Source organism: Centroberyx gerrardi, chromosome 22, assembly GCF_048128805.1.
Source record: "Centroberyx gerrardi isolate f3 chromosome 22, fCenGer3.hap1.cur.20231027, whole genome shotgun sequence".
Classification (NCBI taxonomy): Eukaryota; Metazoa; Chordata; class Actinopteri; order Beryciformes; family Berycidae; genus Centroberyx; species Centroberyx gerrardi.
Window position 1 is genome coordinate 8801763 of NC_136018.1, and position 23009 is coordinate 8824771.

Consider the following 23009-nt stretch of genomic DNA (forward strand, 5'->3'; position numbering starts at 1 on the left):
TGGCAAGGCATCTGTTGTCTTATACTGGACTCTATCTATATTGGTTTTGTACTTTCCTTGAAGGATGTATTGTTTGGATTTACAAATTATAGGAAAGAATTAGAAAATGAAGATTTTGTGTGTAATCTTATCATATTGCTGGCTAAGTTTTATATCCATAAATGCAAGGTCTTAAAAACTAAACCCCTTTTTTTGCACCTTTAAAAAGGAAGCAGAGTCCTACATTAGAACATTATCTACCTCATGCAATAGAAAAGCTGTGAAAACTTTAAATTTGTGCTCCAAATTTAACGTATTTATCTTAATGTAATGTTTACTGCACCATTTTCTTTTTTTTTTATTCGTTTGTGTCAAGCTTTGTTTGTAACCCCTGACGTTGTATGTTTGTTACTTTTTGTTACTGTACTGTTACTGCATTTATGCCTTTGGGTATTTCTGTATATCTGATACTGATGATAATAAAATAACATAAAAAGAAGCTAGCTAACCAGCTTCTGAATTGGAAGTAGGCCTAAACAACACTCATTGTGATCACATCACAATCACCTTTATGTTCAACGTTAAGGTTGCGGAATGCGATCTTACACATCCTCGCTTTTGTGTATCGTAAAACAGACAATTTTGGCCTTGTGAATATTATTTTTCATCCAGGGGTGTGTTTTCGAACTAACGCTGTTCCCAGGAATATGGCGGACGGCAGGCATGATGACAGAACCGGCCCGCAGCTCCGCAGCCGTGAAGGCAGAGGCTCCCACAGGGGTTGGTCGGACAGCGACGGGTCCCGCAGGGACGTCCGCCAGCGGGGAGGCCACTCAGGGAACTTCGGTGGCCCCGGACCACGGTCCAGGCTTGACGACTATGACGGGAATGTAACTATGACTGACAGCTCTCAGGACAGCGGCTCCCAGCGCAGATTCAACCCCTATGGAAGGCCCAATCTGAGAGGAGATGGGCGAGGAGGCAGAGGGAGAGGAGGTGGGAGAGGAGGTGGGAGAGGAGGAGACCGAGGAGGAGGAGGAAACAGTGGTGGAGCAGGGAAAAGCCGATCAGGCTGGTACAAAGTGACGATACCACATGGAAGGAAATAAGAAATGGTTATTGACAGCTCTCCAGAACATCTGCTCAGTACCCTACACACCTGTACACTTTCATATTGTCAGTCACCGGGCCCATTTTTATGTGGATGATGCCGCTGCCGCCACTGCTCTGCACAAATGTTCCCACAAGATCACAGACACAGACGGTTATAAGGTGGCAGTACACGTCAGCGCCAGATCTCCTCCGTCCTTCCTCCTCTCTGGCCTGAAGCCTGAACACTTGGAGCGCCTGAAGCAATGCATGGCAAAGCGCTTCAATGGCTCCCAGCAAGCACTTGACTTGAACAACATCTGAACAGACTCTGACCTGGCGTCCCAGAACATTGAGGTCATCCTGAATAGGAAGACAAGCATGGATGCTGTGATCAAGATCATTGAGGAAAACATTCCAGAGCTGGTGTGCTTGAACCTGAGCAGCAACCGTATTCAGAAAGTGGACAAACTGGCTGAATTGGTCACCAAGGCACCCAAACTGAAGACCCTCAACCTGTCCCACAATAAGCTGAAGTCTGACCAGGAGCTGGACCAGGTGAAAGGCCTGAAGCTGGTGGAGCTGTGGCTGGTCGGGAACCCTCTGTGTGACCTGTTCAAGGACCAGGCCTCCTACATCAGTGCTGTGCGGCAGAGGTTTCCCGGGCTTCTCAAACTGGATGGCCATGACCTCCCCCCACCCATAGGCTTTGACGTGGCAAGGCACACCGCCTTCCCCCCTTCAAGGGCAGCTGTTTTGGCTCCGATGAAATCAAGGCTTTCATCCTTCGCTTCTTGCAAAAATATTACAGCATCTACGACTCAGGGGACAGACAGCCTCTTCTGGATGCCTACCATGATGGAGCTTCCTTATCCCTCGTGATACAGGGAGAGTACCACAAAGACAGTCGAAACCTGAAGCGGATCAAAGACTCCACGATGCGGTCTTGCCTACTAAAACACACGCGAGTAAATGTGGTGGCTTTCTTCAACAAGCTCCCCAAAACTCAGCATGACCCTGTCTTCTTCACTGTTGACGTAAACACCTACACGAATACACTGCTGTCATTCACAGTGAGCGGGATTTTCAAAGAAGTGGACGGTAAATCGCGGAACTGTACTAAGGCCTTCTCTCGAGTCTTCATCGCAGTCCCTGCCGGGAACTCTGGTTTGCGCATAGTGAACGACCAGCTTTCCATCCGGATGGCCCCAACAGAGGAGATCCGCCGAGCCTTTGTGGCTCCCGCCCTGCCCCCGTCTTCCAGCCCGGTGCCCACCTTCACCACACCGCAGCAGGAGATGCTCTCAGCCTTCTCCCTGAATTCCGGCATGAACCTGCAGTGGTCCCAAAAGTGTCTACAGGACAATGAGTGGGATTTCAACAGAGCTGCACAAATGTTCACCCAGTTGAAGACGGAAGGCAAGATCCCCGACGTTGCATTCATAAAATGAATAAATAAATGACACCTTCTGTGAAATAGTGAACATGTAATTTTATTTATATGGAATTTTTGTTATATCCTTTTTCTTCTTTGCCTTGCTTTATTAAAGCTGATGTAGACCAAAAAAAAACCCTAAAAAAACAAAGCTTATGAAGCATTGTCGTTGCCCCTACAAATAGCCCTTTAAAGGTCCCATATCGTGCCTCTTTGATTATAAAGGAGTTGGATGTGCTATCTAAACATCACTAAAGTATCAAAACGCACGGTAGCCAGCGAAATCCACACAATCCATATTTGAAAACCGAGCCTCTACACAAGCCGTTTGGACTTCCGTAACTTTGTGGCGTCACAAAGGTACGCTCATTATCATATTATCATTTTTGTAAGAAATAATAGGCTAACAAAGTATTTTTTTCAAAGCAGTTGAGCGATAGCCATTGTTTATTACCAAGAGTTTTTCCTTGCCTGTTGCTGTCTGGTGTCTGTGGTGTCTCACGTTTCACTCTTAAAATGGTTAGCCAATCAGAACAGAGGGGTCTTATTATTAATGAGCCTTAAAGACACAGCAACAGAAACAGCCTGTTCTTGGCAAGGCTCAGAGAGATGCTGGAAAATGAATGTGTAAAAATGGATTGAGAGTGTTTTTGGTACATGACACCACACAAACAGCTTTTAATGGACGTCAAGACATAAAACAAAACATTGAAACGTGTAGAATATGGGACCTTTAATATGCACCATTTAAAGGTAGGCTTTAATAACGACTCATATCCCAATCATTCAGTCGATTAAAGATGACGGTGTGCGACCCAGGTGGGACTTGAACCCACAATCCCCAGCTCCGGAGGCTGATGCCTTATCCATTAGGCCACTGGGCCGGTTTATATAAAATGAATTATATTACGGTTCTGTTTAGGGCGGTCAATGCCTACTATTAAAGGTAAATACAGGTGGCAGTGCTGTCCAAATGATGTTAAGACTATCTCTCTCAATGATGTAAACATATTATTTCCATAACTGAGTTTTTCAATTGACAATGAGGGAGCACATACGCTGTGCATGCATCTTTTACTTACTGACTGCTTAACAGCCCTCAAATATGACCATTATGATGCGCAAACGAATTTTACCTGTATGCTATTCAAATTCCACCTCAGAGGAACCAGCAAAATATTTTCATCAAGCAATCAAAGCAAAGCAAGTAATGATGGTCATGTTAATATGGGCGATAAGTATATTTTGTTTAACGTTAGATAATAGGGAGAGAGGGGGTTTTAGGGGTTTGGATCATGTCTCGACACATCCCCTTAACATCATTCTGGCCTTCAAGCAATATAATGCTGCATGCTTGAGTTAGTAATACGTCTTTAGTGAAAAAGTGAACTCGAGATTTTACGTGCAAGCGCGACAATTCTCAATCTGAATTGCATGTCTCGATTTGGCGAGATGAGATATTTCTTATAAACATAACAAGTCAAGTAACTGAACTAGATCCAGCATGGGGGTTGACCGAACGAATCTTAAGCCAATGACTGAGTTTTCATTTATATGGACAGGTCATACAGCCATTCATGGGTCGCTACGCTAAAAGTGGGTGTGTATGTCAACCAAGATATAAATTGAAAGGGGTTGGGCTTTATTGTACAGTGGATTCCGTTGTTTTGGTCCGATAGAGATACAGCTGAGGTAATCGACTATTTGCAGAAACCTCGAACCTTCTTTGGCAAATTAGGTAGCTTGTTAGTTACTGAGTTGTTTTGATCGAGTCGCTTAGAAAAGGCGACTTGATCTAGCTAACACAAAACCCTTAGTAAAATTAGGTCGAAAGGGATGCCGCTGCAGATCGAGTCCGACGGACGCCAACAGTCTTTGGATTTAATTTCGTCGCATTTAATCGGGAAGAGCAGTTTTTCTATAAAAGTAAACAGCCCCAGAATAAGTAATTCTCGACCGAGTGCCTTTGAAAAATGTTTATTTTCCACTGGGAATTAGAAGATCAGCTGTGAAGTCAAGACAAGAGCATATAGCAAGCTAACCGCTAACGTTAGCTGGTCAACAACAAAGCGGGGATCGTTAATCTTTGCGTCATCAAGTAACGAAGAATTCGCTTGGGAAGAAAGTATCTTCAGTCGACGGCTGATTTGGAAACTCGTTGTCTTCTGCCTGCGCTGCAATTATCATTTGGTAAGTTTATTGTGGTGTAAGGTCGATGAACTCAACCAGGAAGACGAATGATCAACTTCGACTGAACAGTGTGGGGGAGGGGCAGTGGTTTACAGAGAGGAAATTGAGTTTTTGATCAGTCGTTATATGCCATTATGGGGCGCTGTGGCCCTCATGTTTTGGATGCTAAATGACATTTGAGTGTGTCCGACAGCAAGTATCTTTTTAGATGGTTCAAAATAATCTTTACACCCTACTTGTAATATATTGATTGGCACTTTACAGTCCAAACCTTGAACGCTGTCAGTTAAATACTTGCACAGAGGTAGCTACTGGTCCTTATCCTTCCTTCATGCATGTAATCTGACACTAGGGACAGCAAATGTCTTGACTGCTCTCCTGATGTGACCCCAGGCTAAATGTAACTGCTTATACTTCTTTCTTTGTTCTTTACAGACAGAAATGAAACTGTTGGAGAATTCCAGCTTCGAAGCTCTCAGCTCTCAGCTGTGTGTTGAAACAGGGGAGTCTCGCATCCTTGGCAGGTAACGCTCATCGCCTTGGCCTGTGTTGTTACATGAATAACTGAGCCTCTTAACAGACATTTATTTACACAACTTACAGGGGCAGACCTTCATTATCATAACGAGAAACACAGAGGCTCTTTAAACTTATGATGAATGCCACTGTACTGCGTTGTTTTCCGAGGGTCTGCTGCACTCAGTCGCCACCTACTTCCATGCCCACCCCAACCTTAGCGTGTGTTTGTGCAGAACACACACCCCCCTTCACCCTCCCTGGGCAATGCATGCATTGAGTGCCTCTCGAGATGTGTTTGTGATTGGCTTTAGTGCTTCTATTTTAGTAGGCCAGCCTTGGAGGCTCAATGGGAGCATCAACACAACAGTGAGAGTTCAGTCTTGCCAGAACTTGCATGCCAAAGTAACTGGAGAACCACTGGAGTGGTGAACATTTAATGTAAGCGACGTCCAGCTTGGCAGTAGTTTCACTGATACACAGGGAAAATCTTGTCTGGTATGATGTCATGAAACCAGGAAAAGGGTAGGAGAGGTTGCTTCATCAGGTGTGACTGCTCCAAAGATCACAGACACTGCTGATAAAGAGGGGCAGTAGAGCAAACAAGTACCTACATGTTATGCAACACAATGATGATTTATACTAAACCTACAGACCTACATTAAGACCTTTCCTGCTTGCTTGCAGTCGCTACAGTTTTTGCTAATATAATGACTTGGCATTAACATACCATAAATGCAGTAGAATGTGTTTTATGTTTATGTAGTGGGGGTGGATGACCTCCAGCAAGCCTTGGGGTTACAGTAACAATATAGTTACATAAGTTGCATACATAGTGATAGTGCTGAGCTTCTATACTGGACGGTCGTGACCTAGTGTGACGCACAACATGGTGTCCCCTCACACGCCTTTGTGGCCATTTGGAAACTGTAATGGAGAGTGTTATGGGGGTGTGTACATGCACACACATAGACATAACACTACATCACAGCTGAGTGCTGTTGGAGCTGCCAGGTCTGCTGGTGTTTAGGCTGCTTAACGGATTAGTACAGCAGCCCATCATGGCAGCAGTAGTTTTAAGCTGCGGTTTTGAACTGAAAATGTACCTACCAATAGGGTTATTACAGAAGCAAATCTTGTCTCCAGTTTTGGAGCCTATTTGGGATTTTGACATGACCGTTCCTAAATGCAGTTAGGATGGATGGAGTTAGGATATTATATACGGTTGAGATTTCGATTTTGCAACATGTAGAAATGGGATTGTTGATGTTGACAGTCAGCTCCAGTTCTACATGTTGGATCAGCCTTTTAGCTTTGGCTGTCACACCAAGAAAGACAACTGATATGGACTATCACACACTGCTGCTGACACATTTTGTGCAAGTATCAGTCACTGTCTGAACAGCGAGTTTTGGCCTTGAAACAATGTCATCAAACAGGGTGCTTGTTCCAACCTCTCAATATAAAAGCCCAACCTCAGCAAATAGCGTAGTGTAAAACCGAACAGTGTACTGATGTAGCTGCAGCGTGATTTACTTGGCACTGCATTGTTGCGGTCACCAGTTAGTGATTTGGCGGTCATGAGACATAAACATATTGAATTTATGGCTAGTGTTCTATGTTTAAGGTTATTTGTTGTAAATTACAGAAGCCATATTGAGGTAAAAGAACAGGCCATGGTCAGAGTTCACTAATGTGTACACAGCTGTTAACGTAGAGCCTGCAGTTAACATTTTTTCATATCATCTTTTTAGAATTCATAATCTCTACTCAGCTCTAATGTGTTCCCTATCATCTGGTCGCCCGCAGTGTTTTTGTCGGGCAGGTTGGCTGTGTTGTGGATGGAAAACCAGGGCAGTTATTTCCACCATGGTACCCTTGGCGACCCGATGCCCCTATAATTAGACTGGCCGGGCCATAGTGGCTCATAGACGGGCCTATCTTAAGTTGCACAACCTCTGCTCTTGCATAACCCCTGGGTGGGTGGGGGCAAAATAAACACTGCACACCAGTCTGCTCCATTCCTATCTCTGTCTACAGCGGTATCTGACCCAGAAACTCTAAAAAGAGCAGAGCACATGTTGCTGCAAAGTGAATTCTTCTCACACCACCAGGCTTCTGCTTGTCAGATGCTTGTGCAGCTAATGACTTTTACTTATGTACGTTGTGTGTGTGTGTGTGTGTGTGTGTTTAAGTCAAAAGGACTACTAATGTCTACTTTGAGGATTACATTGTCACTCATCTTGCATCTTTCCCATTATTATATTCACAACACATGCTCTTGTTTAACGCATAAACATTGTTCACTTCCAGTAATGTAACATGATTTCTGCCTTGCAGGATTGAGAGCTACTCCTGCAAGATGGCAGGGGATGATAAACACATGTTTAAGCAGTTCTGCCAGGAGGGGGAGCCACACGTCCTGGAGGCCCTCTCTCCCCCCCAGTCCACCAGCACCACCAGCCCCTCACAGTGAGTACTGCAGCCCACAGCCAGAGCAAAACAGTACAGGTCATAGTTTGATTATTACCAAGGTCACTCAGAAGATTGGTCGTAATCCTCAAACGATATTGAAGAGGGAATCTGACATTACGGTCCTTTATTCAATAAGTAGGGAAGGAAAAATGAAGTGATGAACGTTTAGCACTGTTTGGACTATTTGTGAAAGACTGTTAACTACTATAAGTTGGATGGTGGATGGATTATGAGTATTTTCCCTAAATTTCCCCCCTCTCTCTCTCTCTCTCTCTCCCTGTGTACTCTGTCCAGACTGGGGAAGAGCAGTGAGGATGGGGAGAACCCTCTGAGTGACAAGTGTTGCAGGAAGACTCTATTCTACCTCATCACCACACTCAACGAGTCCTTCAGGCCAGACTACGACTTCAGCGCGGCGAGGGCCCACGAGTTCAGCAGGGAGCCCAGCCTCAACTGGGTCAGTACACTTGTGAATTAGGGATGGGACAATAACCAGTTTTACTATATATATCACAGTGAAAAACAATAACAGTTATGACACCTCCACTAAGTTTTATTGGCTCTCGTCTGTCATCAGACAGGGGGAGCCCTCTAATAAATTGTTACATTCATGTTGCTGACTGAGTTAAATTGGATGCAGACCAGTAGCACTTTATTTGAGATGCATATGACTTTATTTTAGATGCTGTTATTTAGATTTTTATTTGTGTTGTTTCTATAAGCTAAACCAGCATTTTATAATTTTGTTGTTTAAGAAAAGTCAGCTCTCTTGTGATTGATATGATAAATTTGTTTATAAATGATTAAAACATATCACCGTACTGTTTTTAAAGTTTTCATCTTTTTAATAATTATTGAGATAATTTTGGTCAAGATAATCATACTATGAAATTTTCAGATCAGCACAGGCCTGGTGTGATTGTCAAGTTTATTCCCAGAGTGCACTTAAATGTTGAACAGAATTGTCACAAAGTGCTTTACATAACACACTGGACTCAAAAACAGATAAGAATGAGAATGGGGTTACGCATGCAGTCTGCAGAAGTGGGTGAAGGACAGACTGCAGGGAAATGAATGGAGAGAAAGGATTAGCTGATAAGATATGAGTTGACTGTAGCTGGGTGGCGTAGTGAGCAGGGAGACGAGCCTTCAGCAGGAAGGTTCAAGCCCTTGTGACAGTAACCGTCTGCCCTGCTGAGTATCTTTGACTTCTGACCTCCCTGTGGAGGGGAGCGAGCAAAAAGAGAATTTCCCTGTCAGGGATCAATAATGACTCAAAAAATAGGCTTTGCTGAATAATTATGTGAATGCGCTGTCTCCCCCAGGTGGCCAATGCAGTGAACAGCAGCTTGTTCTCAGCCGTGGGAGAGGAGTTCAACTCGCTGGGGCCCGAGCTATGGAACGCCATAGACCAAGAGATCAACCTGCAGAGCTGTGACATTTACAGGTAGGGGTCTGTGTGTGTGTGTATGTGTGTTTCCTACTAAATGGTGTATGCTGCTGTTAACTGCTTGGCCCCATAGCCTTTTTAAAAGATTGATGTCTTGATATTTGTTCATAGCTACAACCCCGACCTGGACTCAGACCCCTTCGGTGAGGAGGGCAGCCTCTGGTCCTTCAACTACTTCTTCTACAACAAGAAACTCAAGAGGATTGTATTCTTCACATGTCGCTCCGTCAGGTCAGTAGCCGCCAACACTGAACCGTTCTCTTTGAAGTGCTCACTCATCCACTCATACCCTCACAGATTCATAAAACGTCAGAATCACTTGCTTGACAGTTCATTTATACACCAGTTCAGAGCTTCTAAAGGGAAAGGACTAATCCAATAAATGATTTGTCAAAAGCTATGTTTATTTCTGATCATTTTAAAATCTGTTTCATTCCTGCAGCGTCCTGAGTGGCTATGGCCGTGGGTGTCTTGACAATGAGCTGGACATGGAGCTGGACGATGAAGAGGAAATGGATGGCTTCACTGAGGACAGGTTAGACTGGTTATCATTTGCTTTGGACGTGGTTTGTTGCAGTGTGTGTATAGAAAGGATGCAAGAGCTACTCTGTCGACGTTACTACTGTTTCTCCAGAAGCATTGCACAGAATTGTCAGTAGAAATGCACTTAAAAATCATTCCAAAGCAGATATTAAGCACTAGTGCTGATGTTTGGTTATGCAGCAGCATAAGGCACATTTTTCTTACCAGTTATGGTCAAAGAATTTGCCATTTACTTTTTCTTCTCTTCTCTCATGCGCAGGTTCCCCAGAGCTCTGTGTGTGTGAATCTTCCCAGAGGACACTCCTTGGCCAAAGAATATCTAGGCTTTCACATCCTCTTCTCATCCCATTCTTCGTCCCATCTACCCTTGTTTTTTTTAACCTGTTTTTTTGCTGCCTCATCCAAAGCCATTTTCTCGTACAGAGGGAGAACATTTCACCCCATAGACAAATGCATGTTTGAAGCCTTCTCATCTGCTGGACATGAACTGTGTACCATAAGCGATGGACATTTGTAAATGCCCCCGGTGGAACCTTTTTTTTTTGAACGAGATTCTTCTAGCTCCTTCGTTCTCCAGTGTGGTTATTGACCCTAAGCTCCTATCCCAACGGCACACACATGGGCGCCTCTACACCTGACACATTTCCAAAGAGAAATCCCCTTCTCAGACTCTTGGGAAGAGGTGGGTCCCGCTACGGATGGGTGACCATGGAAGACTGCAAGCATGTTTTTTTGTTTTTTTTCCCTTGCAAATGATGTCATAAAATAACCACAAGCCAAGAGGAGTCCACGTAACACCAGCATCAATGAAAACCAACACAAGAGATAAGGGGTTCATAGTACCCCGACCTGGGGAGGAGCTGGGCTGGGCCCACGAGAGCCGATACAGTTGACTGATTGACCAGCTGAAAACTCGTTTGTGATTCTTCGTTTGCTCTTTTTGTGCGTGTTGCTTTCTATGTGTGACAGTGTTGTTACTGTGAGAACTAAATACTTTTTTAGCACTGAGTTTGAAATTAAACGCTGCATTTGTAATTGAACCTTGTATTATTGAATCTTATTACTGCGAATGCTCTTCTTCTGTAGGAGTTAGACAGGAGGGCACTGCCAAGGAAAGTTATATGGACACCCAGTTTGCAGCTTAGACGACATCAGTTTTTTTGGATGTCCCATTGTTTCGCTTCAGTCCCATTATTATACAATCATGTTTGTTTTTTTTTATGTTGTCCTTATCCAGTATTTCTCCATTGTTCCCCTGACTTAAATCCATTTCCTAATATATAAATGTCTGTCTTGCCAGCTTTTTTCTTTGCTCATTACCTCAGTGCAGAGGCTTCAGTGCAAGTGAATGTATAGTATAATGTAGAGACAAAAGTTTCAGAAAAACTTTCCAGAAATGGCTGACATGTTTTACACTATTTTTAGACCTTGAGAAGCTCCTCTTTACGTTCCTTACTAGTGGGTTGGAATTCCATGACTTTCTTGACTGCTCTGTGCTTTGTTCGATTGGCCAATATATTGAAGATGTGAATAAACTTGTGTTTGAATCAGACTAGCCTGGTTCTTGTTATGAGGGTACTAGAAGCCATTGAAGCGGTAAAATAATCACTAAAAATGTTTTACATTTCTTCATAGTGGAAAAATTCAAGTTCAGAAGGATAACTATGGCCATTACAGTTGATGTAAACCCAGATGAAGTGGTTAAAAGTAACTTATAGTCTTCTAGCCCATGTCCAACACTAGTTCTTTTACTCCTTTTATCTAATCAAACCAACAACAATGACAATGTTATTTCAGATACAGGGTGAAGGATGTAAAAAATAACCTTAGTTGAAGTTGAAAAGCTAATATTTAAATGTTTTTCTATGATTTCCAATGCAAAACCCGGAGCTGCTCTATTGACATTGACTTTGGACTGTCAAAATGGGTGTCTTTATTTTCACATATTTATGAGCTTTATATTATTGCAGTGGTGTCAGTTCTGACACAGGAAATGTATCTTGATCCTGAGGAAATCACCCTGGCTGCTTTCAGGCTCTTTTTCCAAATCATTTTTTTAGGTGAGCTATATATTGGTGTAGCATTACAAATTAGTTTGACATGCCAAACTCTTCTCTTGTTTTGTGCTAAATGTTCACTAATACAGACTTTGCTGTCTTAGGCCATATATGATATATTTCAGAGCTGAATTCAGTGGTATTCCCATTATATTTCCATTGATATTCCCCATTGTGGGTTTTTGACTGATATCCATAGATTGTCACTAGATGGCAGTAAAATATAATACGTTATACAGTAGGTTCCTTGAGTATACTACTGCACAAAGCAAAGCGGGACGAGCTCGCCTTGCCTTCCATTATCTTAACATAAGTGCAAAACTTTATCAAACTTTCAATACCATCTTGACCAAAACACATTGTACTTATTAATTGCATGGCTACAGGCTGTCAGTTTTGTAAATGTAGGCTAGAAGACTATTCATCAAGATGAAGAATGGGAACTGTAAGCATTATTTCAACAGATTTGGCTTTGACACAAAAAATATTACTTCCTAAAGTGTCAACCCACTGATAGCCTTGCAGAGCTCATTTGTCTCCAGTTGTATTAGAGCAAGGTTTGAAGACTAAACTCGACAGCATCGACAGTGCTTCGTCAACGGTGCTTGATAAATGAAGTTGAACAGCATGCTCTCCATATGCTCGTATGCACAAGTCGAGATACGCATTTCCTATGATGATCTCCATAGATAGACGTATCTACTGGAAGGGTGTAGAACCTGGAATTCAGCTTTGTAAGACATTAAATCAATAAACTATTGAAGGCCGTAAAAGTACTAAGTTATCGGGTAATAGTAAAACTGACTTCAATAAAACATATGCAAATAGCTGCACAGAATCAACAGTAACAGAACACGATAAATAATGTATACATGCAAGCAAAGGTCCACTCTACACTTACTGTCGTGACGTAAACCAATACGTGGAGCGTCATCAATATGCGTCACTGTAAATTGTAAACACTGGAGCTCCGGCGGCAGCATCTTGAACGACCCCACAGACGGAGACAGTTTGTCTAGTTAACATAATGTGCCAACGTCTGATATTTCACACGCGAAATGTTTCCAGCCGTCGCTGCATAGTTTCTTAATGTGGATAATCCAACTAGCTATCAGATGATGTTGTAAATTCTTTTTTGGGGTGTTTTACTGGATAGCATCGAATTGCTATCGTAAAACTATAGTATTAGCTAGCTTCAAGCTGTTTTAACCTTAACCTTAATATTAGCTAACTTTATCAAACATTCACCGCTTTAGACATGTAACGGCAGCTTCGTTGGCAAAGGAAATTCGAAGGCAACATTATTTCGGCTCCTCCTCGCTTTAACGTTAAAAGTTGAATCTTACAAACTCGCCTGGCTCTGTTCCACAATGGTGCTTCCTTTAGTCAGCCTTTGTGCCAAGGAGGTGGTGAGTGACCACAGTTCGTCGCCTAACTGGCTGAGCTGGGTGCCCAGGGAGCTGTACAGAAACCTGCTGGAAGCCGCATTCACCAGCTGCCGACCGCTGGCTGTGGGTGAGCTGGTGCAGCGATGGCCCGAGCGCACACTGCGAGTCGGCGGACGGAGGAAAGCAGGGCAAAATCCCCCAAATCGACTCTGCATTCAGGCTCTCTTACTTGCTGTTGTCAGAGGACTGTCGGACCAAAGGTGACTAGTAGAGTAATGGTTATTATACAGTGTTTGGATTATGATCAGTCATGCACCATGTCTTGTTTATCAATTTTCCTCTATTGCTCTTTCTCAGGTGTGCGCTGCAAGTGCTGGACCTCTGTGGGCTGCAAGGTGAAGAGGGAGGAATGGGAGACCCCATGGGTGGCTGGTCTCTGACTGTGGCTCTCTGTACCATGGTTGTTCAGGCCAAGGCTGGAGCTCAGAGGGTGCAGAGAAGAGAAAGGGAGCGGGAGAGAAAAAGGGTCTTGGCTATGGAGAGAGAAAAGGATATAGTGAAAAGGGAGAGAGGACAAAGGAAGACAAGGGTGGAGGGAAAGGAACAAGGTGGCGAGGAGGCGAGCACAGACACTGGGGAGCTGGGGAGAAATGAAAGAGAGAGGGTGGGATCATCAGGGATTCCAGGTGAAGAGGAGCAGATTAAGGGAGTAAGGAGGAGGATGGAGATGGAGAGAAATAGAGAGAGCACAGTGGCAGGCAGCAGAAAAGAGAGTGAGGAAATTGATCCAGACGGTGACGTGGTGATGCACGTGAGAGCCGATCTCTTTGTCAATGCCCGCTCTTGGGAGCGTGTGCGTGTGGCTCTGGGCACAGTTGGACCCCTCAAGCTCCAGTGTAGATACCTTCGTGTGGAGGAGCTCTCGGTGTCCAGCATCAGGACCCTGCTGGACCTCCTGCCTCATCAGAGCCTTCTGGGGGTGGATGTTCGCTACAGCAGCCTGGGGGTGGCGGGCTTGGCTCAGCTGCTGCCCCAGCTCTCCACCTTCCCTGCGCTGAACTCGCTCCGCCTGCACTACTGTAACCTGGATTTTCGCAGAGACCAGCCTGGGCAGGAGGAGGCACTGAGGGAAATGTCACTGGGTCTGGCACAGCTACAGCAACTGCGACGCCTTAGTCTCACCGCACTACGCCTGCCTGGACACCTACGCATGCTACTCAGGTATGGCCTGTATTCCCTAGCACACAAACGCACCATGTAACTGTGTCTGCACCTTGAGTCCAATAATTGAACCTACACGATATCAAGTTTTTTCTGTGGGGACCAGTATTATAAGACAGTTTTTCCTCCTAACCCAAACTGATCTTGTGGGTTATTGTGTCGGATTAGCATATCTGACAAGTTTTTGTGTTTCAGAAAACAAACCTACTGGCATATATTGTTTTATTCATCCTACCTTGGATTTCAAAGACTTGGAAAGGCAACATAACACAGCTAACCACTTAATACAAATTGGAATTGCAGTTGCAATTATTCTTGCATCTATTCAGTGCAAATCCTCTCAAACTAATTCAGAATTTTAACGTTTAAGAGTGAAATCATAAATCCTGTATACTGAATATGTCCAAACTTAGGTAAATGTTCTGCCCTCCCCTGTTTTGTTACAGCTCACTGTCTCAGCCTCTGGAGATACTGGAACTGCCATATCTGAGCCTGAGCCCAGCTGACCTCGCCTATCTGTCCTGCAGCCAACATGCCTCCACGCTGCAGCAGCTGGATCTGAGTGAAAACCGTCTGGATGAAAACACCCTGCCTTCTGTTCGCCGCCTCCTCTCCCAGGCGTCTGGCAGCCTGCAGCACCTCACTCTGAGTGGCTGTGGCCTGACTGACGGCCTGCTGGGGACCCTGCTGCCTTCTTTGGGGTGCTGCCGGGCACTCAAGAGCCTGGGTTTGGCCCTCAACCCGCTCTCCATGGCTGGCCTCCTGGACCTGGTGAGAACAGCCGTGAGAATGCCCTCCCTCCGCCAGTTACTGTATCCCAACCCCCTGGAGGACTACCAGCCAGGCCTGCCTGACCTACCCTCCAGCGCCCAGCTGCTAGACTGGCCTCTGGATGAGCCTGTGGAAATCCACGCGACCAGCAGCCAGCTCAACAGGGTGCTGACAGAGAGCGGCCGCTCTGACCTCTTCCTGACCTGCGACCTGCTCAACTATGATAAAGACTTGGTGGACTAGAGCAGAGTTCAGGGGAAGAACACAGAAGCTCTTCAGTTCACTCACTGACACACACCAGAGCAATGCACACAAGCTTGACAATCAAATTATCATCCTAGCAATGGGGTAGTATATTCTTTTAAAAGTACTTTTGTATTTTTATGCTTTACTTTCTCAGCGATGGATTGCATTATTCAGTTATGCTCTTTTCTGCTATGGACAAATTATTTGGCTGGAACAATGTAACAAATATATGCCAAACTTCAATCAAAAGGTGCTTAAAGCCTAAATAATACTCTGTATGCTATTGACTTTATTGCTATTTAATTTACTATATGAATTAAGTTGTAGCATGTGAAGCAGTAGTTTTGTGCCAAAACTCTCTAAACAGATTACAAGGATAGCTGGGATGGAAACAGATTATCAAATCCCACTGGTTTAAGGTTACAGTCTGTCCACTCATGTGCCTTTACATCTCTCAGCAGTACTTTGTACATGGCACTTGTCCAAATATTTAGGGGGCCACCAGTCTTGCAAAACCCTGATGGAGCAACTGTGTGAAAAACATTTTATAATGTGACACACTGCACATGTCAACAACCAACATTATGTGTGGTAATGTGTTTGCAAAACTGTTCTTTAAATAGGAAATGAATGTATAGGAGGTGCAAAATATTTACATTTATTTGAATTAAGTATAAATTCTCTGTCCAGTAGTGATTTTGTTTTTCTAAAGCAGAAACAAAGTTTGCATAGCTATTCTAGGTATTTTTCTACTATATCTTTTTATTCACTAAGGATTTTTTTTGTCTTTGTGCTGTTCCAATTTATGTCATTATTGTGGCATATGTCTGCTTTATCAGAATGATACCTTTTGTATTCAGGTCCATATTGAGTCCAAAGTATCACCAACATCAGCAAATGTGTGAGTGTACCAAATCACCCATGTACCAAATGAATGCAGTTACATAAGTTACAGAATAAATCATAAAGCAGTGATTTAATTAAGAAGTCATTTTAATTCTGTCAAGCATATCTTCTTTCAAAATTATATTTGTAATGGGGTATTAATGGGAAACTACCTGCCTGAGAGGCATCATCTGTAGTACTCTACATAAGACTGTTGCAGAATGAAGTAGCGTCGAGGAGAGGCCGTCAGACAGTTCTGGTCTGAGCGGATGGGGAAGGGGCACAGACTAACCCGAGGTAACGGCAAGGTGATGAAACTGGGAAAGCACATGAGACACGGACGGTTTCGCAGAGGAGGCAGAGTTATACCTGTGAGACAAGAATCCACTGGAGGTTAGAAAACATGCATTTTGTACAGTAAAACAGTTGCATTTTATGAGTAATCTTTACCAAGGCAAGGTGGGAGATGAAATCTTACCCGGTGGCCTGCGTATCCTGGCCATGCTATAATTCTCTCCTAGACGGTAAATTGGCTGAGAACTACAAACACACACACACACACACAGAAGAGTAAAAAATTAGACAACAGGTGCATGTATAACATGTATTTTATGTACATAACTGGAGATATTTTATACCAGTCAGATTGGGGCAGAAGCACGGTGTCTTTGCGACCCGCGGGTGCAACATGTCGGGCCTTCATGTATTCCTCTTTTCGGATGGAGCAGAAGTAATTAAGCACATCCACCATGGTGAAGGTGAGAGGCTTCCACTGTGCTGCGTTCCTGAGGTGCTGACACCTGCTATGTTCCTGGGAGCATGGGAGGAGAGAGGAGACCAGAGGGAAACCAGTTAATCGCTTGGCAAGTCAAAACCAGTCAGGACGCCGCAGGCCATGGCAGTCATCAACACTCTGACAAGCTCTCATGTGCTCCTATTTAGAGGAGTTAGGGTCACAGGAAAGGACATCAGAAGGAGCTGATTCACAGAGGGAGGTCCTCTCAATTTTCAAGCACCTGTTCTACCCTTTTGTCATGCTTAAAAATACTTTGAGTGGCGATAATGAATATCAAATCTGTTACGTTTTTTTCCCAACCATTAAAAATGAAAGTTTAAGCTACAAAGATAGAGAGTTAAAATCAAACCAGTCTTTGTTTACTTTGTATTTGGAGATCCATAGCTCCAGCCAGCATTCCGCCCTCTCATGCAGGCTCTTCCAGACGTTAGACTGGTCCCGCAGCTCTGAGTCCCAGCTCTCCAGCTCCGGACACAGCCACTGCTCAGCCTCATGCACACCGATCCCTGTCAGCATGCACATGACTGTTTTCCTATTGAAGGGACAACAGAAACATACAAAATGGCATGTTCTCCATACGCCCTTTTTCAGTTCAGGAAGGTAAAATTTCACTTGAGAAGCAGAATAAAAAGTTGAGAGGCCATTGCCACCCATTGACATTTGGAACAGCAGTAAAGCATTGATGGACTAACCGGAGATGCAGTTTTTTATAGGCCAGAAGAGTGAGAAGACTTATCACAAGGTCGCAGCTGTCCGATTTTAGACACATGAACAGATTTAACATTTCACCAATCAGGATCCGCTCCTCAGGGGACTGAAACATACACACACACACACACACACACACACAAACAATAAAAAATTGAGACACACCCTCAAAATCCAGTACTTCAAATGCAGAGCGGCAAGCAGCAAGACATACAGTACCATGTTAGGTCTGACGTGTTTGGACACAGAGTCGATGAAGCCTTTGTAAAACTTGTTTGTGTTCTGTAGCAGTTCCTGTCTGTGCAGCGCCTGTAGTGCAGTTACGATCTTTATCTTGGATGGAGCGCTGCAGGTGTTTAGATAGTCCAGCAGCTGCAAGGAGAAATCCTCTGGAGATAGGGTGCTTGGGATACACTGCACACACACACACACACACACACACACACACACAACAAGATCTACACTTGGACCACAGATCAATAGGAATTTACCATATTGCTTTGTGCACAGGATATATCTTGTTGAAGTTAACCTGGATTACCCTATGATCTGGATACATGTCCTTGAACCAGCCTTCCTCTGCAAACTGTATGAGGAACACTGGCATCTCAGGGGTGGGTGTCCTGGGTGGGACCGGGGTGGGTGTCCTGGTTGGGACCGGGGTGGGTGTCCTGGTTGGGACCGGGGTGGATGTCCTGGTTGGGACCGGGGTGGGTGTCTGGGGCGTGACCGGAGTGGGTGTCCGGGGCGTGACCGGAGTGGGTGTCCGGGGCGTGACCGGAGTGGGTGTCCGGGGCGTGACTGGGGTTGGGGTCCTTGGTGGGGACGGAGGTGGAGTAGGGGTTTTGGGTTTGGGTTGCTTTCTTGGAGAAGGGGGCTTTTCAGGCTACAAGGAAAAGTAACACACACATGCATACAAATGCACACACAAAGTAAGAGGTTCACCATAGAACTCACCAGGGTTGTTTACCCAAGGCCTCTGTTACTCTCAGAGAAAAACAACACGTTGTATTTTTCTGTCAATGATTTAACTGCCCTTACATATTGCAAATAAGCAGGAGCAAGTTTTTGCTTGCCATGCTATCAATGCATCCTATGAGCCTTTACCTGCTCCTTCCTAGACTCTGAAGTCACGGGTCTGTCCACTTCACAGTCAGGACAGAAGTCTTCTGCTAAGGGAGGAGTACATGGCTGCTCGTCATATGGTTCAGGAGAAAACAGAAGAGCGTCTGGGTCAAAGCTGTCCTCCCACCCAATCTGAAACCACAGCATGATACCATTAACAATATAGTACTCTCTCTCCTCCCAAAAAAATATGCCAAACATTCAAATAGAAGGTGTAACGGCATTTATTTGAATGCTGAAAGCATTGGCAGGACCATAAACACATTACAGCATGCAGACAGTCCTTAAAAGAATATGCTGATTTTTTGACAAAGAAGCTTTTAGATTAATGTTGTGAGATGAGAAGGCTGAAAGCTTGTACTGCCGCAGTGCAGTAAGATAAATCCTGGACAGGCAGAGGTGAAGCTGTCGCTGCACCTCAGTAAGTTGATGAAAGAGTTTTTTTTGCCAAATGTCAGAGTATTCCTGAAAGCACTGAGAAGAACCAGGCAAAAGGGGGGTGTAACCTTAATGTTGGGAGGCAGGCCGTATATTATTTTCATGTAGCGATCAAAAGCCTCTTTCTGGGTTTGCTCTGTACTGGGAGGCTTCCTTCTCTTGCATTTCACGGTGCCTTGCAGGAGCGCAGCTAGATCTTTGTCTCGTGCCAGTAAGCTCTCATACTCCTGTATTGAGACAGAGGAGATAAACTACTTTGTTGCATGCATTTTTCTTACAGTGTGCCATTTTACAGACATGCAAATTGTATATTTGCATATATTACCAATTCACACACACCTTCTGTCTCCACACGTCTTCACTGGATAATGGATTGCTGGCCGTGTCTGTGATGCTTTTGCTGTCTTCCTCTTTCATGGCGGTGCTAGCAGATCTGTTTGTATCAACATTGTTCATAGCTCATTAGGTCTTTACCATGGATTACTCTTAGTATGTAATATGAATGAATCTTACTTTCGCTTGCTGTGCTTTGCTTTAATCTGGATGATAGGCCAGTCGGGAACACGGTCAGAATTAGGAGTGCAAAGGAGCTGTGAATATAAAATGAGCATAAAGAGACATTTGGTAGGTGCTTTGCAGCTTTGGCTAAAAAATGTCTCATCCATCCATCCATCAGCCAGCCAGGCAGCCATCCAAATCAGTAAGTTACCCTTTGTTGGTACTCTTGTGGCAGTAAACTGGCACAGTTCATCCTGTACAGATCCCCTCTGATGCCCAGGAACAAGTCTCCTCCTAACCCACTGTAAGCCATGCACTCAGGCTGTGCACTCAGCTGGAGTGTCCTGGAGGGGTTACACACACAACTAGACATATGGAGACATTGTTTCTTCTGATTTCTGAAAAATGAAAGACTTCTAGGGCTGAAGAGCTGGGAAAGCTGTACACGTTAAAACGCTATGGCACATATACTGGAACAAAATCGAAAGCTGCTTTAATACTGTCATGCAAAGGACCAGTGGCGAGTAATGAGCTCCAACCTGATGAGGCGGTTCTCCTTGTTCCAAATACGCACAGTCCCATCCAGACTGCCAGAGAGAAACACTCTCAGCTCAGGACACACACACAGGCCTGCATGAAAAACAAACACACACCCACACCAGCACACACAGAAAACACCACATCAGGTAATCAATTCATTAGTGACGCTAAAATTGTCCTCAACACTGCGGCTTGCTGTCTCTGTGACCTGTGAAGCAGTCTGAATGGTCCTCCCCAGGCGGGTGATCAGCCTGGCTCCGGCTGAGCAGGTTGAAGTGCATCAGGCTGTAGGTGGCGCTGTGGGGCTCCTGGAAGGCCAGGGCCAGCCGGGGCCCCAGCACTGCCAGGTGGAGCAGAGGCTGGCCGCAGTACAGGCTCAGGTGTTGGCTGAGACACTCCTGGGCGTAGGGATCCACCCTCCACACCAGCAACATCTTGTCCTCACCTGGGAGCAAGGGGTGGAGCTTGACATCATCATTCATCATCGCCATTGTCATCATTCTCAATCATAATAACTCAACCAAGTCAAGCGAGACAAGCATACAAAGGCCATAATCCAGGACTGGTGTGTACCTGTGGTGAGCAGGCAGCTGTTCTCAGGGTTTGCCTGCATTGTGGTGACTCTCTGGCCGTCATGTGCAGGCGTCCTGTACAGGACCTTCCCATTACCCAGTTTCAGAACGCTCACACAGCCTCCACTCTGGCCAAGCATGACCAAAAACCTGTCTCAGGCACATAAGTACAATCAAATCCGGTAAGTTACAGACCCTTTGGCACCATAGCATATTTACTTTGAAATGTACTGGAAATTCTTTCACAATCATTTGCCACTACAGTGTCAGAAGAGGGGGATTTGCTCTTTTGAAATTGTACATGTTATCATGTACTAAATCAAAAGGTACATGTTAGAACAGTAAGATATTGTCAATTGTTGGGTCAAAACCTCTTAACTCTTTTCATTTCTTAACTTCAATTGAAAGATTACACATTCCTCTGGGTTGAGAAAATTCTCTGTCCTCTTGGGCTTATGAACCTCTTTCAAAACCCACTGGATAAACTCTAAAATGCATGGTGGTCAAACTGATAACAAGGATGTTTTTCTTAGTTCCTGAAAAGACATTTTGGAGATGAGGTTTTCCTGCGACAACAGCGATACGCTGATAAAGGCCCTAAACAGTGTGACTGTGATAAAAGCGGAGGCAGAAGAAGTGGCTCACTTGTTCTTGGTATCGTCAAGCGCCGCCTTGTTCCTGTGACTGTGTCCTCTCTCCTCCTGCAAGTCCCTCCACTCCTCTAGGGCTCTCTGGGTTTCAGCCACAAAACTGTAGAGTACCAGGCAGGCAGCTGGGCCGGGGCTTGGCAGATTCTGGGCCTCATACTCAGTCACAGAGTCCTCCTGCTGCCAGGGCCCCAGGCCTCTTCCCCGCCACTCCTCCATCAGCATGACAGGATTGGTGAGCGTGTTGGCCTGGAGCACCGTACCTGCCTCCGTCAGGGCCAGCAGGATCTCTTTGTGCAGGCAGTAGTCGGCACACAAAATCCTCTGCTTTGCTCTGAAGGACGTCAGCACTGCTCCTGTTTCTCCGGCCACCAGCGTGACGTCACTGTCCCCGCTGACGCAGACCGCTCGGGCGGGGTAGGGGGCGGGGAAGGGTGGGACGAGGATTTGTCTCAACGGCAGTCCTGCATCCCCTCCCAGTTTACAGTGGGGGGTGTACAAGCTGCTGATGGTCCAGAAGTCTACTCCCTGGTGAGAGAAGGAGAAGAAGGTGCCTCCCTCTCCAGTGACTCCCATGTACAAGGGGGGGCTGCCCTCCTCTGTGTGGACACACTGGACCTCGTCACCTTCCTCCAAATTCCAGCAGCGTATGGTGCAGTCCATAGAGGCCGAAATCAGCATGCCTAATTCAGAGCAGTAGAGCATTGAGTTCACCACACCTGGACACAGAGACAGATACAAGAAAACAGAAAAAACTCAATGTTATGTTCATTCAACATAAAGAGATAGAGGGAGAAGACAGACAGACCGATGGAGTGGTGGGTTTTAGTCATTTTTTTTACCATTATGTCCTACAAAAGCCATATGAAACTCCCAGTCTGGATCCCACACTCTAATGGACAGGTCTTGAGATGCAACGATCAAACAGTCCAGTTGAGAGCAGTACACCAGTGCCGTGATATCGCTGTAAAAAACATAATTTGTTAATCTTGATGCTCAAAAATCCCAATTCAAATGCAAACTCCAGCGCTCACAGGCTGTCAGGCATCACCCTCCACCACCCACATCACATCACGCCCATACACACCGCAAGCAGAGATTCTTCTTGTGCTCCAGAACTTTCCCGGCGTCGAGGTCGACCACGGTCACAACTCCGCGGCACACAGCGAAGGCTCTGTGGGGCCAGTCGGACCGCGGGGGGGCCAACGCCATCTGAGTGAAAACGCTGCGCTGCAGACCCTCCACTATCTTCACCTTACACCTCATGTGCATCGCAGACCACACACACACGTTCCCCGCCCCCGCAGTCACCAGCTCTGTGGAGTGCTCCGCGGCCTGACACACACGGATGTCCGGGGGCTCGCGGGCAGCGGCCAGGTGGCGTAGCTCGCTGTCCAGAAGTGTGAAGACGGGCCCCGGACCCCAACCCACCAGACAGCC

At 45.2% G+C, this 23009-nt stretch overlaps 3 protein-coding genes, 1 non-coding gene and 1 pseudogene across 4 annotated transcripts; 3 read left to right on the top strand and 2 right to left on the bottom strand.

Annotated features, from left to right (window-relative positions):
* The first annotated feature begins 860 nt into the window (after window positions 1–860).
* On the top strand, window positions 861–2519 carry LOC139921756 (nuclear RNA export factor 1 pseudogene; annotated as a pseudogene).
* A 795-nt stretch (window positions 2520–3314) lies between these two features.
* On the bottom strand, window positions 3315–3387 carry trnar-ccg (transfer RNA arginine (anticodon CCG)). The gene has a single exon. It is a non-coding gene; the product is annotated as a tRNA-Arg (tRNA).
* Window positions 3388–4161: 774 nt separating this feature from the next.
* maf1b (MAF1 homolog, negative regulator of RNA polymerase III b) lies at window positions 4162–11229 on the top strand. Its single transcript, XM_078291445.1, has 8 exons — window positions 4162–4693; window positions 5129–5217; window positions 7550–7681; window positions 7979–8141; window positions 9010–9131; window positions 9246–9365; window positions 9577–9669; window positions 9937–11229. Exons 2-8 carry the CDS (start codon window positions 5135–5137, stop codon window positions 9959–9961), a joined length of 738 nt encoding a protein of 245 aa, XP_078147571.1. The 5' UTR covers window positions 4162–4693; window positions 5129–5134; the 3' UTR covers window positions 9962–11229.
* Window positions 11230–12726: 1497 nt separating this feature from the next.
* LOC139921768 (leucine-rich repeat-containing protein 14) lies at window positions 12727–16327 on the top strand. Its single transcript, XM_071912098.2, has 3 exons — window positions 12727–13382; window positions 13480–14343; window positions 14790–16327. The coding sequence occupies exons 1-3, from the start codon at window positions 13105–13107 to the stop codon at window positions 15355–15357; spliced, it is 1710 nt and encodes a 569-aa protein (XP_071768199.1). The 5' UTR covers window positions 12727–13104; the 3' UTR covers window positions 15358–16327.
* Window positions 16328–16432: 105 nt separating this feature from the next.
* On the bottom strand, window positions 16433–17769 carry wdr97 (WD repeat domain 97). Its single transcript, XM_078291533.1, has 5 exons — window positions 17734–17769; window positions 17405–17573; window positions 16884–17056; window positions 16724–16785; window positions 16433–16614 (listed from the first exon to the last, which is right to left on the bottom strand). The coding sequence occupies exons 2-5, from the start codon at window positions 17561–17563 to the stop codon at window positions 16433–16435; spliced, it is 576 nt and encodes a 191-aa protein (XP_078147659.1). The 5' UTR covers window positions 17564–17573; window positions 17734–17769.
* Window positions 17770–23009: the final 5240 nt, after the last annotated feature.